The following is a 22,800-nucleotide window of genomic DNA, read 5'->3' as shown; positions in this document are numbered from 1 at the left end:
GGTGTTGACAAAATACTGTAATGTCTAGGTATCAATAGTGAGGTGTAGTGCAAGAGTAAGCAGACATTAATCATATGATAACCAGTGTCTGAATTCCTACAGAAGGTTTACAACTATTAGGGGATGATAAGAAAGGAGGCCAGTCTATTACCTGTTTGTTTTGCTCAGCTCTACTTAAGAAAATTAATGACATAGAACAGATTTAAAATTGCAGCATTACTTATCGTTAATGTTACTTTCAGACAACTTGAGTTCTGACTATTTAACAACATGAAAAGTATATGGCCTGAATTCATAACGATAGCTGGTTTTGCTGCCAAATGGAAGAACTAGATTTGTAAAGACTTTTCAGGGTTGCAGGTTCAGGGCAATAAAAGTGATGACAAATTTCAGGGTGAAAAGTTGGCAGGAAAAAACTAGTATAATTTCTTGGACTCAGGTGCGTATGTTACCCCATGGTAAAGATATTGAATCAAATTAGATCTAAACCGGATGAAGTTCAATAAAGACAAATGCAAAGTGCTCCACTTAGGAAGGAACAATCAGTTTCACACATACAGAATGGGAAGATACTGTCTAGGAAGGAGTACAGCAGAAAGAGATCTAGGGGTCATAGTGGACCACAAGCTAAATATGAGTCAACAGTGTGATACTGTTGCAAAAAAAGCAAACGTGATTCTGAGATGCATTAACAGGTGTGTTGTAAACAAGACATGAGAAGTCATTCTTCTGCTCTACTCTGCGCTGGTTAGGCCTCAACTGGAGTATTGTGTCCAGTTCTGGGCACCGCATTTCAAGAAAGACGTGGAGAAACTGGAGAGGGTCCAGAGAAGAGCAACAAGAATGATTAAAGGTCTTGAGAACATGACCTATGAAGGAAGGCTGAAAGAACTGGGTTTATTTAGTTTGGAAAAGAGAAGACTGAGAGGGGACAGGATAGCAGTTTTCAGGTATCTAAAAGGGTGTCATCAGGAGGAGGGAGAAAACTTGTTCACTTTAGCCTCTAATGATAGAACAAGAAGCAATGGGTTTAAACTGCAGCAAGGGAGATTTAGGTTGGACATTAGGAAAAAGTTCCTAACTGTCAGGGTAGTTAAACACTGGAATAAATTGCCTAGGGAGGTTGTGGAATCTCCATCTCTAGAGATATTTAAGAGTAGGTTAGATAAATGTCTATCAGGGATGGTCTAGACAGTATTTGGTCCTGCCATGAGGGCAGGGGACTGGACTCGATGACCTCTCGAGGTCCCTTCCAGTCCTAGAGTCTATGAATCTATGAATAAACATATTAGGATTTCCTTAAGCTTGGAGAAATTTCTTCTTGTTGTCTCTCATCTACTGATGTAACTTGTATCAAATGCAGAATCAAAGAATTGTTACAAGTACTATAGTGACTTAATCAATCATAGAATATCAGGGTTGGAAGGGACCTCAGGAGGTCATCTAGTCCAATCCTCTGCTCAACGCAGGACCAATCCCCAACTAAGTCATCCCAGCCAGGGCTTTGTCAAGCCTGACCTTAAAAACCTCTAAGGAAGGAGATTCCACCACCTCCCTAGTCAACCCATTCCAGTGCTTCACCACCCTCCTAGTCAAAAAGTTTTTCCTAATATCCAACCTAAACCTCCCCCACTGCAACTTGAGACCATTACTTCTTGTTCTGTCATCTGCTACCACTGAGAACAGTCTAGATCCATCCTCTTTGGAACCCCCTTTCAGGTAGTTGAAAGCAGCTCTTCTGCAGCTTTAGTCTCTTCTGCAGTCTAAATAATCCCCGTTCCCTCAGGCTCTTCTCATAAGTCATGTGTTCTAGCCCCCTAATCATTTTTGTTGCCTTCTGCTGGACTCTCTAGTTTTTCCACATCCTTCTTTTCCACATCCTTCTGCTGGACACAGTACTCCAGATGAGGATTGGTCCTTCTTTGAGCAGGGGGTGGACTAGATGACCTCCTGAGGTCCCTTCCAACCCTGATATTCTATGATTCTATGAAGCCTCACCAATGCCGAATAGAAGGGAATGATCACGTCCCTCGATCTGCTGGCAATGCTCCTCATTAGCCTTCCTGGCAACAAGGGCAAACTGTGGACTCATACCCAGTTCCTCGTCCACTGTAACCCCTAGGTCCTTTTCTGCAGAACTGCTGCCTAGCCACTCGGTCCCTAGTCTGTAGCAGTGCATGAGATTCTTCCGTTCTAAGTGCAGGACTCTGCACTTGTCCTTGTTGAATCTCATCAGGTTTCTTTTGGCCCAATCCTCTAATTTGTCTAGGTCCCTCTGTATCCTATTCCTATCCTCCAGCATATCTACCACTCCTCCCAGTTTAGTGTCATCTGCAAACTTACTGAGGGTGCAGTCCACATCCTCCTCCAGATCATTAATGTAGATATTAAACAAAACCGGCCCCAGGACCAACCCTTGGGGCACTTTGCTTGATACCGGGTGCCAACTAGATATGGAGCCATTGATCACTACCCATCGAGACCGATGATCTAGCCAGCTTTCTATCCAACTTATAGTCCATTCATTGAGCCCATACTTCTTTAACTTGCTGGCAAGAATACTGTTAATGTTGCACTATCTCTGCTATACGTGCTAGTCTCCATTCTGCAAAGTGATATTCGCTAAAAACAGACTGGAGCGTGAAGCAGAAACACAACTGCAGAGCCCTATTAGCATGGATCACTTCACTAGTGACCTCACCACTTGGGTTCGTTTTGAGGAGAGTGGCAGAAGGCAGGCAAACATTTTGTTTTGTTTGAAGAAGTAAGAGATAGGAGAAAAGGCAGGATAAAGACAAACAGAAGAGTGAAAGGTTTAAATAAAACCAGGATGAAGGTATAATAATGCATACAAAGAAAAAGTAACCAAATGAAAGGGAAATGCAAATTGGAAGGAGAAAAATTGTATGGAGAAGAAAGACAGTAAAAATAATTTGCAAAAATAGATGATTAAAAACAACCTTACAAGGAAGAAGAAGAGAAAAAACAACCCAACACCAACACAGAAATGAAGGATGGAGCAACAAAAGAATTTAAAAATAATCATTAAAAATTGTAGGGCTTGTTTATGCAGCGACATCCAGGAAAGTTAATCTGAATGAACAAAATTCTGAATTTGAAGTGCATGAGTTAAATAGCATTAAAATCCTCTGTGAACACCCTTATTATGAATTAAAGAGGCCTTCCAATTCCAACTTTGATTTAGTTTAGTTCACTTCCAAAATGAATTAAGTTAAATTGAAATAAGGCCACTTTAATTCTGAATAATGGCATCAGCACAGAGATTTAATGAGGTTTAACTAGTCCTCTTCAAATTAACATGTTTAGTTCACTCAGACTATTTTTCCTGGAAGTCCCCATAAAGACAAGCTCTCTCTGTTACACTGTGGTATAGAAATCATTTTAGAGTGCCCTATGCCTACTCATCTATAAACTTCAAGCCTCGTTTCTCTTAGGGTACTTCTAATTAATTATCAATTTTATTGAGTTTAAAGGAACACTGTTGTTCCATGCAGCCTTAGTTGAGAAAAAATAATCAAATATGTGTAAGTAAAAATATGCTTAGTTAAAATTAATTAATTTCAATTAAGATGGGTATTTTGTTTTGTTTTACCTTTGGCCATCATTTTTCATAATGTTCCTTTTTGATTTCTTGGGATATTGATTGAAAGCTGCTTTTTAAAATTGTTAATCACAACATATACAGACTGAAACTCATTCTATTTTTTTTAGTATAATCTGTATAGAAAATTATGTTCACTATGTCTACAATCTGTCTTTGTACCTAAATTTGAATAGATTTGGTTACACAGAGTAGATAATAGATTAATTAAAACTTACTAATCATTATTTGTTAGTCATGCAGTAAGACAATTTAATTTGTAGATACAATAAATGATTCTTGATTATATTCTAGGCATCATATTAATTTAGTCATAAAATTAAGAAACATTACTTTGCAAAAGTTACTTAGTAAGTAAGGGTCCTATTCAGACTAAAATATACACCATCTACCAGGGCACACAACTCCCAGAAGGCCACACATATTGTTTCTGAGCAGACCTAGGGTGAAATCTTGGCTTCAATGAAATCAACAGCAAAATTCCTAGGTTTGTTCTGGGACAACACCACACCTGAGAGTTGCAGAGATGTTTAGAGTTGAGAGGGCAACATCAACAATTAACTCCTGCTCTTCCAGTATTTCTTATTTTAGATTCCAATTGCATCCCACATTGGTATTGCACAGGCTGCTAGTAACCTACACTTTTGACTGGGAAGGGAAAATAGAACAGATAGGAGGAAGGTAGGAGACAGGATCCAGCGCTGTTATAAATAGAACTAGGTGGGAAACAGTTTTCCTGTCTTGTGAAAATTTTTGAGATTTCAAATATTTTTCCCATTCTGCATCAGGACAAAACAGAGACCTTACCAGAGAAGGGTGAGAGACAGACTGACCCACCCACCCCAGAACAGTCTGGTGGTTAGGGCACTCATTGGGGATGTGAGAGGCCCAGATTCAAGTTGCTGCTCTGAATCAGACAGTGCAGGGGCTTGACCATTGTAATACTGGTTATTCTGGCGTGTCCCCACCCCTTTTGTTGTGACCAGAAATTCCATCCCAGACACAAGAAATCTCCCCAAAGGAAATTTTGTCGAAAATGAAACATTTCAGTAAACAGTTTTAGTGTCAATGAATCGGACTTTTCTGAAGGAAAAAACATTTTGTCAAAAAAATTCTGACCCGCTCTAGTTTCTGACCTGTAAAAAACACAAGTTACTTGTGCGGGGAAAGTTTTTCCATTTCCCATTGTTGAATGGAAAACTTCTGCCCCTAATCACCTGCCTACAATGGTTGCAGTTTCCTGCCTTTCTTCCATTAGCTGTTTCACTGAGCTCTGTAAAAGAGGTGTCAGGTAGGTGTCTCTTTGGGCCACGTATCAGAGGGGTAGCCGTGTTAGTCTGGATCTGTAAAAGCAAAGAGTCCTGTGGCACCTTATAGACTAACAGACGTTTTGGAGCATGAGCTTTCGTGGGTGAATACACGCTTCATCGGATGCACATGCATGCATCCGATGAAGTGGATATTCACCCACGAAAGCTCATGCTCCAAAACGTCTGTTAGTCTATAAGGTGCCACAGGACTCTTTGCTGCTCTTTGGGCCACATGAGCCTTTATTTCCTTAACTATCTGACATGCATTAGCCATGCCAATCCCTCTCCCTCCCACATTAGGATGTCTGAGGATGTGGATCCAAAGTTACTTTTCAAAAGCCAATTTCTGCAGGTGCTGCTTGGTTTGCCCTTCATTAATACTGATCGGACCAGAAGTCATTTCTTTGCTGTTTTCAGTGGTCGAAAAGAATTTAAGAACTTCCTTGCTGGCAGTCAGCTACAGGACAAGAACATTATAGTGTGTGGGGTGCTAGTTTTAGTCAGTTATAACACATAATTTAGATTTAGCTACTTAGGCCTGGTCTACACTACGCGTTTAAACCGAATTTAGCAGCGTTAAACTGATTTAACCCTACACTCGTCCACATAATGAGGCCCTTAATATCGATATAAACGGCTCTTTAAATCGGTTTCTGTACTCCTCCCCGATGAGAGTAGTAGCGTTGAAATCGGTATTGCCATGTCGGATTAGGGTTAGTGTGGCCGCAAATCGACGGCATTGGCCTCTGGGTGGTATCCCACAGTGCACCACTGTGACCGCTCTGGAAAGCAATCTGAACTCGGATGCACAGCCAGGTAGACAGGAAAAGCCCAGCAAACTTTTGAATTGCATTTCCTGTTTGTCCAGCATGGAGTTCTGATCGATGCAGTCCCAAATCCAAAAAGAGCTCCAGCATGGACCGTACGGGAGATACTGGATCTGATCGTTGTATGGGGAGACAAATCTGTTCTATCAGAGCTCTGTTACAGAAGACGAAATGACAAAGCATTTGAAAAAATCTCCAGGCTATGATACAGAGTCCACAGCACAGTGCTGTGTGACAAGCGTAACGGAAAGCCAAAAAATTAAATGGACGCTCATGGAAGAAGGGAGAGGGGACTGAGGACTCCAGCTATCCCACAGTGCCCGCAGTCTCTGAAAAGCATTTGCATTCTTGGCTGAGCTCCCAATGCCTGTAGGGTCAAACACATTGTCCAGGGTGGTTCAGGGTCTATCTCGTCAATTTACCCCACCTCCCCCCCGTGAAAGAAAAGGGGAAAAAATCGTTTCTTGACTTTTTTCAATGTCATCCCATGTCTACTGCATGCTGCTGGTAGACGTGGTGCTGCGGCACTGAACAGCAGCATCCTCTACCCTTCCCTCCCCGGTGGCATATGGTACAGTACAAAAGGACTGACAGCCGTCCTTGTCATCATCCCATGAGTGCTCCTGGCTGGCCTGAGGTGAGGTCGGCCGGGGGCGGCTGGGTAAAAATAGGAATGACTCCCGGTTATTCTCGGCAGATGGTACAGAATGGCTAGTAACCGTCCTCATCATAGCCACTGGGGGCTGAGCTCCATCAGCCCCCCGCTTTCATGTCTAAGGAAAAGATTCTGTACTGCCTGGACTATCATAGCAGCGGGAGACTGGGCTCCTCTCCCCCTCAACATTTAATGTCCTGCCTGGACTATCATAGCAGCTGGAGGCTGCGTCCCCCTCATTTTATCTCAGTAACAAGTCAGTGTTTCTTATTCCTGCATTTTTTATTACTTTATCACACAAATGGGAGGACACTGCCACGGCAGCCCAGGAAGGTTGGGGGAGAAGGGAAGCAACGGGTGGGATTGTTGCAGGGGCACCCCCTAAAAAGGCATGCAGCTCATCATTTCTGAAGGATCTGACATGGAGCGGCTGCGCTCTCTGATTCTCTGATGCACTGGCTCTCTACTACACTTGCCCCATATTCTAGGCAGGACTGACTCTATTTTTAGATAAAACATAAAGGAGGAAATCACCCGGGGAGTCATTCCCATTTTTGTCTTTGCGCCCCCGGCCGACCTCAGCGAGGCCAGCCAGGAGCACTCATGACAGCAGCAGATGGTACAGAACGACTGATAACCGTCGTCTCATCGCCAATTTACAATGGCACAGCAGATGGTACAGAACGACTGGTAACCATCTCTGCTACCTTGCAAAGGCAAATGAATGCTGCTGTGTAGCACTACAGTACCACCTCTGTCAGCGGCATCCAGTACACATACGGTGACAGTGACAAAAGGAAAAACAGGCTCCATGGTTGCCATGCTCTGGTGTCTGCCAGGGCAATCCAGGGAAAAAAGGTGTGAAATGATTGTCCGCCGTTGCTTTCACGAAGGAAGGAATGAGTGATAACATTTACCCAGAATCACCCACAACACTGTTTTTGCACCATCATGCATTGGGATCATAACCCAGAATTCCAATAGGCAGGGGAGTCTGCGGGAACTACGGGATAGCTACGGGATAGCTACCCACAGTGCAACGCTCCAGAAATCGACGCTAGCCTCGGTACATGGATGCACACCGCTGAATTATTGTGCTTTGTGTGGCCATGTGCACTCGACTTTATACAATCTGTTTTACAAAACCGGTTTATGTAAAATCGGAATAATCCTGTAGTGTAGACGTACCCTTAGATTGCAAGCTGTTGGAACAGGGATCATGTTTTTGTTAGGTGTTTGTACAGTACCTAGCATAATGGGGTCCAGGACTATGGCTCCTCTGGGTGCCACCAAAATACAAATAATTAGCAAAAATGACTATAATTGGACTGACCTGCTTTGGCATTAAAACGCCTAGCAGAACTCACTCTGTTCTCAACAAGATAGGGATTTGCTTCCATGAATATATGATTTGGAAAGTTTGCTGATTTATGGATCTGGATATAGTGTGCAAAATGTTTTTTGCCCCAATTTGCCCCTAGAGGCTGATCCTTCAATGTGCTAAGCACTCTGTTCCCAATCCAGCAAAGTACTTAAATACAGGCTTAACTATAAGTGTGTGAGTAGATCTGCTTAAGCTAAATTTACGTGCTTAAAGTTAGGCATGGGTATAAGCACTCTGCTGGATCAGGGTCATAGGCCTGATCAACAAAGGCACTAAGGCATTGTATCATGATGCCAAGCATTGCAATACCTACCTTTTAGGCAGCTACAAACTAACAGGAACAACACTGTAATCCACAAAGCCAAGTTAGGAACCTAGGCTCCCTAAACAATGCATGGGCAGAGATAGGTACCTATGAACATGATCCACAAAAGCCAGCATGCGAGGCTGGGAGCCAGCAGGAGATGCCAAGGAAAAGGGTGTGTCCTAAGCCCTCTCCTCTCCTACAGATGGCGCCTAAGTCCAGGCTGCAGGGAAGCAGCTAGTGTTCCACAGCTGGGGACCCCTCTCCAGAAGTCAGGTGGTTTAGGCGCCTAAGTAATTTCTTGTGAGGATGAGTTAGATGCCTGCCTCACTCCACACAAAATGGGGGGAAGAAGATGAACATGAGGTGGTGATAGTAGCACCTTATAACTTTTAGTCCAGTGGTTAGAGCGCTCCCCTGCTCAGGTTGAACTCTCCCCTCCGCTTGGAGCAGAACAGGTTTGGAACTGGGGTCTCCCACCTCTCAGAAGGGTGCTCTAACTACGGGGCTATGGGATAGTCTGACATGAGATTCCCTCTCTCACTCCTGTTGAGGTTGTTCCACTTTGGCTAAATTATTAAGTAGTTAATGACTCTCCAATGACACTCTCCTGAGAGGTGAGACACACCTAGTTCAACCCCTTTCTCCTGCTGAAGCAGAGGGGAATTGAACCCGGATTTCCCTCACTGCAGGTGAGTGCTCAAATCACTGGGCTAAAAGTCATGCAGTAGGCACCTCTTGCTCTACCACCTCCTCCTCCAGCTAAACTTTGAATGGGACTCAATCTGGTAGGCAGCTTCTGAGTCCCATAGGCGAGATAGGCACTGATTCACTTATCTTCTCCTGGTTCATGGGTCGCTTAGGGACTCAGGTGACAGGTAGGCATCCAGGCGTCTAGAGCAAGACAGCAGTGTGCATGCCCAGAGGCAAAAACATAGGAATCTAGAGAACTTATATGCTGAACATTTCAGTGCCAAGTTTAGACACCTACAGTGTTTGGTGGCAGCCGAGTGGAAGATTTGTGGATCGCAGCAGTGCCTAAAACTAGGATTTAGGTTTCTAAGAACCTTTGCGGATCTGGGCCAGAGTGCTCAGCATCTTGCAGGATCAGACCCTAAATCAGGATTCTGCTTTGTGTGTCTCCAGTCCTTGGAACAGGGAAGACCTACATGGTCACATAAGGGCAAAATCAACATTATGTGACTACATCTGAGAGGGAAAGTATCTCCTTGGAATAGAGAGTAACTTCTACTACTGCAAAATCCCTGTAAATAATATAGCCATAGAGATAATTTTAGACTTTTATTCTGAAAATCTTTAACTGACATTAATAAATATAAGCCAAATTTAACACATTTTTAACTGCACTTTACAAACACAATAATAATCCTAAATTCCAAAAGACATGAAAGTGCATATAACTACATCACCATTCATACCGGAGTTATCTTCATCTTTGCGGATCTTTAGTTTTACAAGGTCCTCACAGTGTTGAAGGATCTGAACAGCATCTTCCATGGAGCAGTTGTCCAGTCGAATGTTATCTATGGCAAGCAGTTTATCACCAAGTTCTAACGTTCCAGTTCTGTTAACAAATGAAAGTTAAATGATTAATTAGTAATGTACAAATATGCTAGTTAAAGTAGTATTAACTCTCATGTACCATTCAAATGGATTTTTAATTATTTTTTAAAAAATTAATACATCTTTTTCCATCTTGGTTTTGGATGACAATCATTAGTTTTAATTAATGGAGATTAAAAACATTATTTATTCCTCCAGTAAAATGATTCAATTGATTTGGAAACTTAACAGACCATAGAAGTCTTGTAAGGGAGTTTCTATGTGCACAGAAGTTACATGGGGCACAAGCTGAAGGCAACCGACTTTCTCTGAAAGTTTGAAAGCTCTCACCTGTGAGCAACACTTCCCTTCTTTATATCAGAAATAACAAGGGGGTCCCCTGGTTTTCTACTGGATGGAGCTGCAGTAAAGAACACACACATATATACTATTTCGACAGATTGATAGATCGATAGCTAGACAGATATACTACCTGAAATAACATAACATACACTCATAAATTACACACACAAAAACTAAATTAAAATATTATGTGAAATCAAGCAGCCAAGAGTTAGGAAATGCCATATTAAGGTTTCCTGCGCAACCTTGAGGCCAGTCCTACACTTGGAAGACTTTACTGGTATAGCTATACCAGCTACGTGATTCTAGTGTGGAAGCCATTTATATCAGTAAAACTGTGCCTTTGCCAAAATAGCTTATTCCAGCCACCCTCCCCTTCAAAAAACTACACAGGTAAAGCTCAGTTTTGCTGATATTACTGTGTCTACACCAGGTGCTCTTCTGGTACAGCCATGCTGGTCACAAATCACACCTTATCATATCCTGGGACCTGGCTGATATAGCTATGCTGGCAGATGTCTGTCGTCTAGGAAATAATAGTCACAGTTTAGAATTATATAATCACATTCTATTTGACCATCTGTAAAAAGTCTGATTTAAGTGACTTGCCCAGCATTACATAGGAACTCTGTGGCAAAGGGAGGGATAGAATCCAGTTTTCTGGGACAGCATTCAGCTGTCTTAACTATGAGACCACCTCCTCTCTCTTCCTGCAATTCACTGTCTCAATCACTACACGTCATCCAACTTCTGTAACAAATGAACCAGGGGTACTACAGACCATCTCCTTCACTACACAACCCTGATTGATCCCCAGAGCAACTCTAACTTGTGCAAAACATAGTATGTGATCATAGAATCAAAGACTGTATCATAATGCAAACACACAAGGGGGCATTTCCTAACTATTGAGTGCTTGACTTTGCAACCTTAATGTTCTTTTAAAATGGCTTTTTGTGTATGTAATTTCCCAGATTTTTAAAAAGCAAACTGGAAAAACAAATTCCACCATGTGGCATCATATTGATCCCCACACTAGTCATCAGCAGGGTGGCAGACTTTAGATTCACCACACAGACCTCTGCCACCTGAGCTAAAGGAGTAGCTGACAGCAGGAGTAGCTTGTCATCATTTCTGTGGACCAGCAATAGAGGTGAAAATCTCTACTGAGCATGTGTGATTTTCCAAAGGCTTATAATTTGGCCAGACTTAGGCAGATTTTCATGGAGATGGCCAAAAGCTGGCCAAATTCAAGTCCCTGTTCCAAATCATGGAGTTTTAAAAACCAGAATTTTTTAACATGGGTAAAACACTGTATTTTCCCCTAGCATTGTTCTTGGAACCAGCTCAACTGTCCCGGCTGGACTTCTCCCAAAAAAGGCAGACGCCTTGCATGGAGAATTTCAGCTCAAATGGTTAAAGAATGGCAAAAGAAGAAGCAATTAAAAGCAGGGTCTTATAATGGGAAGTGTCAGGTAACTTTAAAAGTAGGTGATACTACCAGCCCCTCTTTTAATAATTATTTTATACATAAATCAATCTTAGATTAAGCTTACATTCTAAAACTGATTAGGGATGTCTTTGTCACCAAATAATTTTGATGAGTTTAGTATCTAGGACCCTATCTTGCCTTTGGATCCTAACACCTGGGCAGAGTCCCAGTGAAATCTTTGGGCCTTGATGGGAACAAGGGACTTCCCATGGGGATCCGACTGCTAGATTATTTTAGCAAACATACTGATGGGATCTGCAAAAAGAAAACATGATAACACCACACTATTTTAATATTGCTTTTTCTGTATTTTGCTCCATAAGGAAACTTTTTGAAACGTCATGCTTGGTATATTCCTTTATATGTAGCTATTGAGATCCCTGCACATTTAGAGTTCTTACACCAGAGGTGAGCAAACTACGGCCCATGGGACCATCCAGCCCGGACTTCGAGCTCCTGGCCCAGGAGACTAGCCCCCAGCCTCTCCCCCGCAGCCTCAGCGCGCCACGCTGCTAGCGCTCTGGCCCACTGCTTCTGGCGTGGCTGGCTCTGGCATGGTAAGGGGGTTGGGGGGGACCCAGGGGGCAGTCAGGGGCAGGGGGCAGTTGGATGGGTGGAGGTTTTGGGGGTTGGTGGTCAGGGGACGGGGAATGGATAGGCATGGGAGTCCCGGGGGCCTGTGAAGGGGTGGGGGTGTGGATAGGGGGCCGGGACAGTCAGGGAACAGGAGGGGGTTGGCTTGAGGGTGGGGTCCCTGGGAGGCAGCTGGGGCAGGGGGTCCTGGGAGGGGGTGATCAGAGGACAAGGAGCAGGGGGGGTTGGATAGATTGGGAGTTCTGAGGGGAGCAGTCGGGGTGCTGGAAGTGGGAGGGAGCGGATAGGGGGCAGCGGCCAGGCTGTTTGGGGAGGCACAACCTTCCCTACCCAGCCTTCCATACAGTTTTGCAACCCTGATGTGGCCCTTGGGCCAAAAAGTTTGCCCACTCCTGCCTTATACACTCTGTATTCTGAACTAGGAGAGCGTGTTCTGAACTTGAAGGGTGTATAAGAGTGCATAAAAAGATACAGATGGTAAGTTCAGGGCTGAGTCTGAAATTCTGCTTTTAGTCCACTTTAAAATAAAATAAACTGATTAATACTTTGTATTTGCCATGATCATGGATGATCCTTTCATTTTTTTACACTTATTTAATATTCCAGAGAGGAAGACTATCCTGTTGTTAAGATACTGGTCTGGGACTCTGGAGATCTGGGTTCAATTTCTGGCTCTGCCGCTGTAATAAATAAAAGGGGGGGGGAACCTCCTTTTGATGGACACCCAGCCAGCCAGTTAGCTGTAAAATCCCTCCCGGTAGCTGTTCGTTACTTGGTTTACCTGTAAAGAGTTAAAAAGTTCCCCAGATAAAGAAAAAAAGTGGGCACTTGACTTCATAGCGTTCCCAGACCCTCCTTAAAACCTAAAGTATTCCATATTAATTCTCTAAAGCCCTTTATTCCTGAAAAATCAAGTTTACAGCCCAGGAGAGAGACGACGCTGAGTGGCCTGAAGGAGTCTACTAAGAGGTAAGCCTTTCCATGACCCTTGGGTGTAAGCAGCGACAGCAAATCCAGGAGCTGTGCATCAGCTTCGCGCTAATGTTTTCAGCCACCCTAGGACGGACAGAATGGGTGTACCACTTCATTGACACAGATGATGCTCGATCAATTAGAGCCCAACCCTACCGGATGGCTCCTCAAGCCAAAACCGCAATAGAAAGGGAGATCAAGGACATGTTACTGATGGATGTAATCTACCCCTCTGAGAATGCGTAGGCCTCTCCAGTAGTTCTGGTTCCCAAACCAGATGGGGAAATCTGCTTTTGTGTGGACTACCATAAGCTAAATGCTGTAACTCGCCCAGAAAACTATCCAATGCCATGCACAGATGAGCTATTGAAGAAACTGGGACGTGCCCAGCTCATCTCTACCTTAGACTTAACTAAGGGTACTGGCAAGTGCCGCTAGATGACCCAGCCAAGGAAAGGTCAGCCTTCATCAACTATGTAGGGCTGTATGAATTTAATGTGTTCCCTTTTAGACTGCAAAATGCACCCACCACTTTCCAGAAATTGGTAGATAACCTTCTGGCTGGATTTGGGGAATGTGAAGTTGCCCACCTCGACGATGTGGCTATATTCTTAGATTCATGGGCCGAACACCTGGAACACCTGTCTTCCAGCGCATAAGGGAGGCAGGATTAACTGTTAAGGCCAAAAAGTGTCAAATAGGCCTAAACAGGGTAATGTACCTTGAACACCAGGTGGGTCAAGGAACTATCAACCCCCTACAGGCTAAGGTAAATGCTATCCTAAATTGGCCTGTCCCTAAGTCTAAGAAGCAGGTCTAATCCTTCTTGGGCTTGGCCGGGTATAACCAACGATTTATACCACACTACAGGCAAATTGCCACCCCACTGACAGACCTGACCAGGAAAAAGCAGCCAAATGTTGTTCAGTGGACTGAAAAGTGTCAAAAAGCCTTTAACCAGCTTAAGGCGGCCCTTATGTCTGACCCTGTACTGAGGGCCCCAGACTTCAACCAACCATTCGTCGTAACCACAGATGCGTCCGAGTGTGGTGTGGGAGCAGTTTTAATGCAGGAGGGACCAGATCAACAATTCCATCCTGTCGTGTTTCTCAGCAAAAAACTTTCTGAGAGGGAAAGCCACTGGTCAGTCTCAGAAAAATAAATATTACACCATTGTGCACGTTCTGGATAAGCTATGCCCCTACATTTGAGTACAGCGGTTCCACCTACAGACTGACCATAGATTCATAGACTTAAGGTTAGAAGGAACCATTACGATCATCTAGTCTGATTTCCCGCACAATACAGGCCACAGAATCTCATCCACCCACTCCTGTAACAAACCCCTAACCTATGTTTGAGTTACTGAAGTCCTCAAATCGTGGTTTAAAGACCTCAAGGTGCAGAGAATCCTCCAGCAAGTGTCCAGTGCCCCACGCTAGAGGAAGGCGAAAAACCTCCAGGGTCTCTGCCAATCTTCCCTGGAGGAAAATTCCTTCCCAACCGCATATATGGTGATCAGTTAAACCCTGAGCATGGGGGAAAGACTCACCAGCCAGCACTCAGGAAAGAATTCTCTCTAGGAACTCAGATCCCACCCCATCTAACATCCCATCACAGACCATTGGGTATATTTACCTGCTAATAATCAAAGGTCAATTAACTGCCAAAATTAGGCTATCCCATCATATCATCCCCTCCATAAACTTATCAAGCTTAGTCTTGAAGCCAGGTATGTCTTTTGCCCCCACTACTCCACATGGAAGGCTGTTTCGGAACTTCACTCCTCTAATGGTTAGAAACCTTCGTCTCATTTCAAGTCTAAACTTCCTAGTGTCCAGTTTATATCCATTTGTTCTTGTGCCCACATTGGTACTAAGCTTAAATAATTCCTCTACCTCCCTGATATCTGGCCCTCTGATATATTTATAAAGAGCAATAATATCTCTCCTCAGCCTTCTTTTGGCTAGGCTAAACAAGCCAAGCTCTTTCAGTTTCTTTTCATAAGACAGATTTTCCATTCCTCAGATCATCTTAGTAGCCCTTTTCTGTTCCAGTTTGAATTCATCCTTCTTAAACATGGGAGACCAGAACTGCACACAGTATTCCAGATGAGGTCTCACCAGTGCCTTGTATAACGGTACTAAAACCTCCTTATCTTTACTGGAAACACCTTGCCTGATGCATCCTAAAACCGCATTAGCTTTTTTAATGGCCATATCACAGTAGCAGCTCATAGTCATCCTGTGATCAACCAATACTCCGAGGTCCTTCTCCTCCTCTATTACTTCCAACTGATGTGTCCCTAATTTATAACCAAAATTCTTGTTATTAACCCCCTAAGTGCATGGACTTTGCACTTTTCATGATTAAATTTCATCCTATTACTATTACTCCAGTTTACAAGGTCATCCAGATCTTCCTGTATGATATCTCGGTCCTTCTCTGTGTTAGCAATACTTCCTAGCTTTGTGTCATCTGCAAATTTTATTAGCACATTCCCACTTTCTGTGCCAAGGTTAGTAATAAAAAAATTAAATAAGATTGGTCCCAAAACTGATCCCTGAGGAACTCCACTAGTAACCTCCTTCCAGCCTGACAATTCACCTTTCAGTATGACCTGTTGTAGTCTCCCCTTTAGCCAGTTCCTTATCCATCTTTCAATTTTCATACTGATCCCCATCTTTTCCAATTTAATTAACAACCCCTCATGTGGAATCGTATCAAATGCCTTACTGAAATCGAGGTAAATTAGATCCATTGCGTTTCCTTTGTCTAAAAAATCTGTTACCTTCTCAAAGAAGGAGACCATGCTGCACCGAAGTGGCTTCACACAGTCAAAGAGACTAACAAAAAACTTCTTCGGTGGAGTTTAGCTCTTCAAGACTTTGATTTTGAAATACAACACGTTTCAGAAGCCTCTGACAAAGTGGCTGATGCACTCTCCTGAGAAGGTTTCCCAGAATTAGCCAAGTAAAAATGTCCCTGTGTTCTAAGTTATTGTAGTCCTTGAAATGTAAAAAGTACTCTTTAGTTCTTCATGTCAGTAATAGTAAAATTATGAGTAAAAATTATTAGTAAAATTAGTATGTATATTAACGCTATTTCCTAAACTTCCAGTACGAAATCCCAGCCGGTGTGGGCCTGACCTGAACCAGGTTGGCCAGCACCATCTGTGATTTGGGGGGCATGTAATAAATAAAGGAGGGGAGGATAGCTCCCTTTGATGGACACCCAGCCAGCCAGCTAGCTGTAAAATCCCTCCCGGTAGCTATTCTTTACTTTCTTTACCTGTAAAGGGTTAAAAAGTCCCCTAGATAAAGAAAAAAAGGGGGCACCTGACCAAAAGAGCCAATGGGAAGGTAGAACTTTTTAAAATTGGGAAAGAAACTTTCCCTTTTTCTGTTCTCTCTGGGCTGAAGGGTCAGAGCAAACATGCTACAAGCAGCTACGCCAGGTATGATTATAAGTCATCAAATCATGCCTAGAACTACTTATCTGAACTCCAGTGTGTAAGTAGATCAGAATATTTAGCTAGATGCAATTAGTGTTATTTCTTTTATTTCTTATTGTCTTGTGGACTCCTCTGTGCTAACCGCAACTGCTTTTGTTTGCTTGTAACCTTTAAGCTGAACCTCCAAGAAATGTATTTTGGGTGCTTAATTTTTGGAATTGCTCTTTTAAAATCTAGTAAAAGCCTAAGTTCCAGATGTTTTTAATTTTTGTTTTTAATAAAACTTACCTTTTTAAGAACAGGATTAGATTTTTGGCGTCTTAAGAAGTTTGTGCATGTTGTTTGATTAGCTGGTGGGCACAGGTAATTTCCTTTGTTTCCTTTCTCAGCTCTTCCCTGGAGAGGGGTGACAGGGCTTGAGGGCATCCTACAGTGAGGAATTCCCAAGTGCTCCTTCCTATGTTCAAAGGGGGTTTTGTTGCATTTGGGTGGTGGCAGCGTTTACCAAGTCAAGGTCAGAGAAAAGTTGTAACCTTGGGAGCGTAATACAAGCCTGGAGTGGCCAGAATTAATTTTTTTAAATTCTTGCAGGCCCCACTTCTGCACTTGGAGTGACAGAGTGGAATTCAGCCTTGACAGCTGCAGATTTCTTCTGGGACCTTAGGCAGATCACATAGTCAGTCTTTGGGCCTCAGTACCTGATCTGTTGTTTGTCTTACCTATTTAAACAGTAAAATATTCAGTGCAGCTACTGATCAACCTGTGTTTGTACTGTGTCAAAATACAATGAGGCCCTTACCCCAGTTGGTCTCTCTAACAGGGGACCGCCCATCTCAAATTAGGTGGGACGGTTCTGAAATGCAGAGTTCACGTTCTGGTCCTGGGTTGAATGACTCTGGGATAACATTTGTCCTGGATTACCTGCGGCGCTGCTCCATGCCTGCTCAAGGCTCAGGGTCAGCACCAGCCTCTTCCCTACTCTCTCTCTCTCCTGCCCATGTCCCCACCACCTGGCCAGGCCAGAAGCTGGAGACAGGCACTAGTAAGAGCTGCCCAGGGAGCACAGGCTGCTGGTGGGGAGTCCTGGACCCTCCACCTGTCCTGGGTGATGTGCCTCGAGGGGTGGAGATATGGGCTAGGAGCTACTCTCCAGCATCCTGCCCAGGGTCCCCACAGCGGCCTGGGCAGTTCTTACCACAGCCTGGCTCTGACTTTCAATTTGGCTGGGGTAGGGGCATCAGGGGGAAGAAGAGGAGCAGGGTGTGGGAGTTTGGAAGAAGGATGTGTCCTCCTTTTGCATTTTGAAAAGGTGGTCACCCTAGTCTGTAAGGACATGTCTACACAGTCCGCTAAATCGAGCCTCCCAGCCCAGAGATCAACAGACTCTGGCTTGTGAGGCTCATGCTATCGCACCAAAAATAGCTGTGTAGACAATGCTTTGAAGCTGTGGCTCAGACTCTGAAAGCATCCCCTCCCTCCCTAGGATTCAGAGTCTGAACTTCAGCCTGAAGCACAACGTCTGCACAGCTAGTTTTAGAGTGGGACCACGAGCCCTGTGAGCTTGAGTCTGTCGACCTGGGCTGGTAGGCTCACTCCCCTGGGCTGTGTACACGTACCCCAAGTGCTACTGTAATGTTACTATTAAAACCAGAAAAGGGAAATAAAAATCCCTGAAATCTATGGGAACCAATAATGCAATGGCCCCATCAACACTACAGCTCTAACAAAATCAGAAACGAGACCTGCTGTCACATATCATTGCAAACATGGAACATAGGCTGTGGTCACTGAAATGTCCCTGAATTTTTTTCAAAAATGTTTCCAACAAACCTGGATCAAATTATGATTTGGGCCAGAAACCAGGCAAAAGCGTTTCCCCCCCTTAGTGTCCAGCCAAAGCTAGGCAATTGCAGCTGAGTTTGGCTTTGAGGTTCCAACTTTGTTTGAACTCAAAACTCAAAGTAAAATTCAGAGGAAAATGGCTGTACACAAACCAAGTCAGCAAACGGAAATCAGTGATGCACAGCTCTTGACAACCCCTACTTGTTAGAGCGCACAGTTTACTAAAGGGACTAAAAAGCTCATTGAATCCATACATAAGTAGTTCTTACAGTGGATTATTTTTTGTTCTTAAGAGTGGATAATTAATATTATGATGGCTCACTGGGGCTGCTGAGAGCTGTCAAGTAAATCTGCACTTTGTGGATGTGGGCCCAATCCTGAAAACCCTTGAACTATTATTTTAATTCCTTACTCTTATTCCATGAGCTATTAGCTTCGGGGACCACTTGTGGAGTAAGGTGCTATATGTTGTGAGTAAGGGTATCAGAATCTTCCTATTTATATATAAGCACAAAAAAGAATAAACGACCTGCTAACCTTTGATGTATTTTTTTTAAGGCTTGTCTAATGTAAAGTGCCCATAATGATTTTTGGAAAACGAGTCAAGATAATTTGCTTCCAGGCTCAAACCTTGTACACCTGCTGCTTTTGAAGCCCCTTGAAATGATTTTTTTTTTCTGGCCCACCTGTGAATGGAGGTTAATAATAAAAATTCTGATGATATCAGAACTGTATCAGCACTGCAAGAACTGATTTATGCTCATGAACAGATGGTTCAATACCTGAGTACAATGTAAGGCTAATACAAAATAAATAAATAATAAAAATAGATAGTACGTATAGATACACCTATATATATATATACATAAATACTATTCAACATGCAACTCCTCAAATATTTTTCTCGACACTAAATATCACAATTAGCCTCCTTTTCTCTAATATATAATGAAAACACTATGAGGTATCTCAAAACAAGCACAATTATGACCCACTTTTATTTGAAGACCACTTATAATATTCAATCAGTTTTTGTCATTCGTTTTAGAGTGGTTGCTAAAGACAGGCTTTACTGTGTATGTGTACACAATATTCTTCCATTTTTATATTTCTACAGTGGGAGATTATGCAAAAGTTCTTTTATGCCAGAGTTGTATGATTTTCACATTTTTTGACTAACGCTCAAATATACTTAATAAATAGGACCTCATCCTGAAAAAAATATATGCACGTGTGAAACTTTACACATAAGAGGAATGCCATTGAACTCGATGGGCCTATTCATGTGAGTTACTCATGTGCACAAGTGTTTGCAGGACTCAGGTCTATATAGTGTTTTGGTTTATTATATACAGGACTTAGGAAATTACAATTTTCATATTACTTAAGCAAATATATCTTTTTGACATCTTTCAATGTATTTTTAAAATATGTGGCTGTGATAAAGTAGTTGGTGTCACAAAACTCAATCTTAAAAAAAAAATCTATATTCCACTACACTGTTTAAAATCAATATAGATGGCAAATAAATTAAATCAAATTTACACACCTTACAATTGCTAAGGGCTGACCTCTTTAGTAATTTCCATGAAATGGCTCTGTTTTAAAAAAGGTGATATTGCCTAGCATATTGTTGTGTTGTACTTGGTTCCATTAGAGCTGGGGAAAAAACATGGATAAAAATTGTTTGCCAAAAATGCATATTCAGATCAGTGGAATTCACCAAATTATTCTGTCTGGAAAAAAAAAATTTGAGAAAGTTGAAAAGATTTGTTTAAATATTTTCGAAAGAAAATGTTTCAATTTTTCAATTTCAAAAGACTTTTTGTTTCAAATTTTGCTTTACAAAAAGTAAAAAAGAACAAAAACAAAAACCCAAACCTAAATCCTTTGGGTCACACAAAATGTTTTGTTTCAAAACAATTTTTTTTCCAACTTTTATTTAGTTTAGCTTCTGAACCAGAAAATCATTTATTTACACAGTTCTAGTTTCTGTGGCCTGGTTTAAAAAATAAAGAAGTTCTAATTTCCAGAAGCAGTTAATTGGGTATGAAATTGGTGCTAACCACTGTATGAAAGCTATAGTCACTTATCTTGGCAGACTATGGACTAGGCGCCTGATCCAAAGCATATAAATATTAATGGAAAACATGGTCTTTCACAAGCCTACATACATGCTAAGGGGAACTGTAACCCATTAAAGAATTTTGGGAACCATGAAAGACTTAACTAGGACCTTCTTTTCGGAGGTTAAGAGTGTAAATTGTGTGTGTTAGAGCAGCATCTGACAAGTCCATTGTATTGAGAGACAGTTGACATAAAAAGTTATGTGAAAGCTAGTGACTTTGATTTACAAGGATTCACATGAACTTTTCTTCTGGTTTTACTTCATTATGATTTGTGCCCCCTTAGTTTCTAGTTTGAACGAACCTTAAAAAAAGTGAAATTCAGCCCCCAAAATTGAGTTACACATGATTTCCTCCAAAACTCTAAATCTGCTCAGGTTCATTTAGTACTTTGTCCAGATTCACAAGGTTTTTGAGGACCAGGCAGTAGTTTCACGTAGGCTTATTTACTGACCAAGAAAAATGAAAGAACCACCTTCACCTGGCCCCCCCTGCAGAGTCCTATTACCATCTCACCCAGAACCCCCGCAACAAGTCCCTGTATATCCAGATCCCCCCCGCATCCGGATCCATCACTTGAGCCACCCACACCCAATTGCCCCACACAGAACCCTCTCAACTCACCCCTGGATCCCACCTCACTTGGATCCTGCCTTGCTGAGCCTGCTTGCCCACACCTGGTGCAGCTGGCACAGAGGAGCAGGGCCCTGGGGTGTTTTTGGGGCAGGTCTGGTCCTTTTGCTGTGTCAGGGTTGGGTGAAGCATCACCACTGAGTCTGTGTCCCAGGGGGATCTGCACAGTGACCTCACACCTCTGTGCAGCCAGTGGCCTGTGCTCCCCAATGCTGTGCTGGAGCCTCCACATTTATTTGACAAATAAAATTTTCAGAATTTTAAAATACTGTGCGTAGAATTTTTTGGTGCAGAATTTTAAATTTTTTGGTGGAGAATGCCCTCAGTAGTAATACCGATGGCATCTCAGACTAAGTACCTCACTAGCTCCTCTAGAACTTTTACATATGAACTGAACAAGAGGGGTAGCAGAAATGACCCCTGAAGACTCATGCATCAGAGTGCCTGTAGGACTATTGACCATAGAGTGTCCACAGTGCTTACCCATGTCTTGCCCACATGGATATTATATCACCTGATCTCATGTAGTATTTATGTTCTAAGCTTGATAGCTCCAGCTTTGTGAAGAGTTGAATTTCACCCACAGTGCATGCAGATTCTTCTGTTGTTTTGTTGGACCATTTTCATTTTGTTTTTTAAAAGAAAGCATTTAGTATTATAACAATAATATCAATAAATGGCATGCAGATATAAATGTGCTATAGATGCTCTGAGTGAAATTAGTATAAAACATTCACCCTGTTAAATCACTGGCTCATTTCTGAGTTAATTAGATAGAACAGAACAAAGTATTAAGTACAACTGACTCAAGGCTTTACAAAGGGTCTGAAATCTATCAGACAAATTTCCAAAGTTTTAGTTAATGAGGGGGAAGATAAATACTTTAAAACCTTTGTATTACAGCAAATAGAGAGAAAAAATACATCTTCATATAAATAGATATAAATAACATTATTAATACAAGGACAAACTAAGTTTTATAATGACTCAGGAAATCAACTCCTTCTGCTGGCAGATACATGATTTTAATTTGCATCAAACTGCATTCCTTATTGAGTCTAACAATTCTTGATATGCGTATATAACAAATGGGAACATAATAATCTGAACCTACAGTGGTGCATCTCATTTGCTCTTCAGATGCTAATCATAGTAAATTCCTCACTGCACTTTTGACTAATTTTAATCTGTTGTGCTGCTAAAAGCTTTGATAATATAAATTAAAGCACAAAAAAACCTACAGACATTTCAAAAAGTATTTTGCATGGTCTAAGTAAGGCCACAAAAGCAACGAAATTTTAATTCCTATCAGGCCAGATTCACACTGGCATCCATGCTCTGTGCATAACACCCATTAACTTCAATGAGATGGTGCCTGTTTGCAACAAGGGCGGGGTCTAACAAGGTCAAGTTACAGACCAGAGCCATTCTTTACTGGCCACTGAAAAAAGTTAGAAAATAAAAAAAATATTTTATTTCAAATGTAAAATGACAAAGTTGAAGTGTTAAAAAAAATTAAATTAAATTTTTCTCTCATTATTATTAGATCTGAAATCTGCTTCCTTAATTAAATTAACATTTCCTCTATGATGTGTCCATTTTTGGTGCTCCATTAAAGTGTTGCATATGAGTGCTGATCTGCTGGCACTGACACTTTTA

General features: G+C 42.2%; 1 protein-coding gene across 14 annotated transcripts in view; it reads right to left on the bottom strand.

Annotated features, from left to right (window-relative positions):
* Positions 1–22,800, bottom strand: part of GRIP1 (glutamate receptor interacting protein 1) — a 583,767-nt gene that overhangs the window by 40,261 nt on the left and 520,706 nt on the right. For all 14 annotated transcript variants that reach the window (XM_030548793.1, XM_030548789.1, XM_030548792.1 and 11 more), the window contains 2 exons: positions 10,017–10,086; positions 9,542–9,687 (listed from right to left, as the gene is read on the bottom strand). In XM_030548793.1, coding sequence (XP_030404653.1) covers positions 9,542–9,687; positions 10,017–10,086 — 216 coding nt within the window. The remainder of the gene's footprint in view (positions 1–9,541; positions 9,688–10,016; positions 10,087–22,800) is intronic.

Source organism: Gopherus evgoodei, chromosome 1, assembly GCF_007399415.2.
Source record: "Gopherus evgoodei ecotype Sinaloan lineage chromosome 1, rGopEvg1_v1.p, whole genome shotgun sequence".
NCBI lineage: Eukaryota > Metazoa > Chordata > Testudines > Testudinidae > Gopherus > Gopherus evgoodei.
This window is presented reverse-complemented; position numbering and strand designations above follow the sequence as displayed.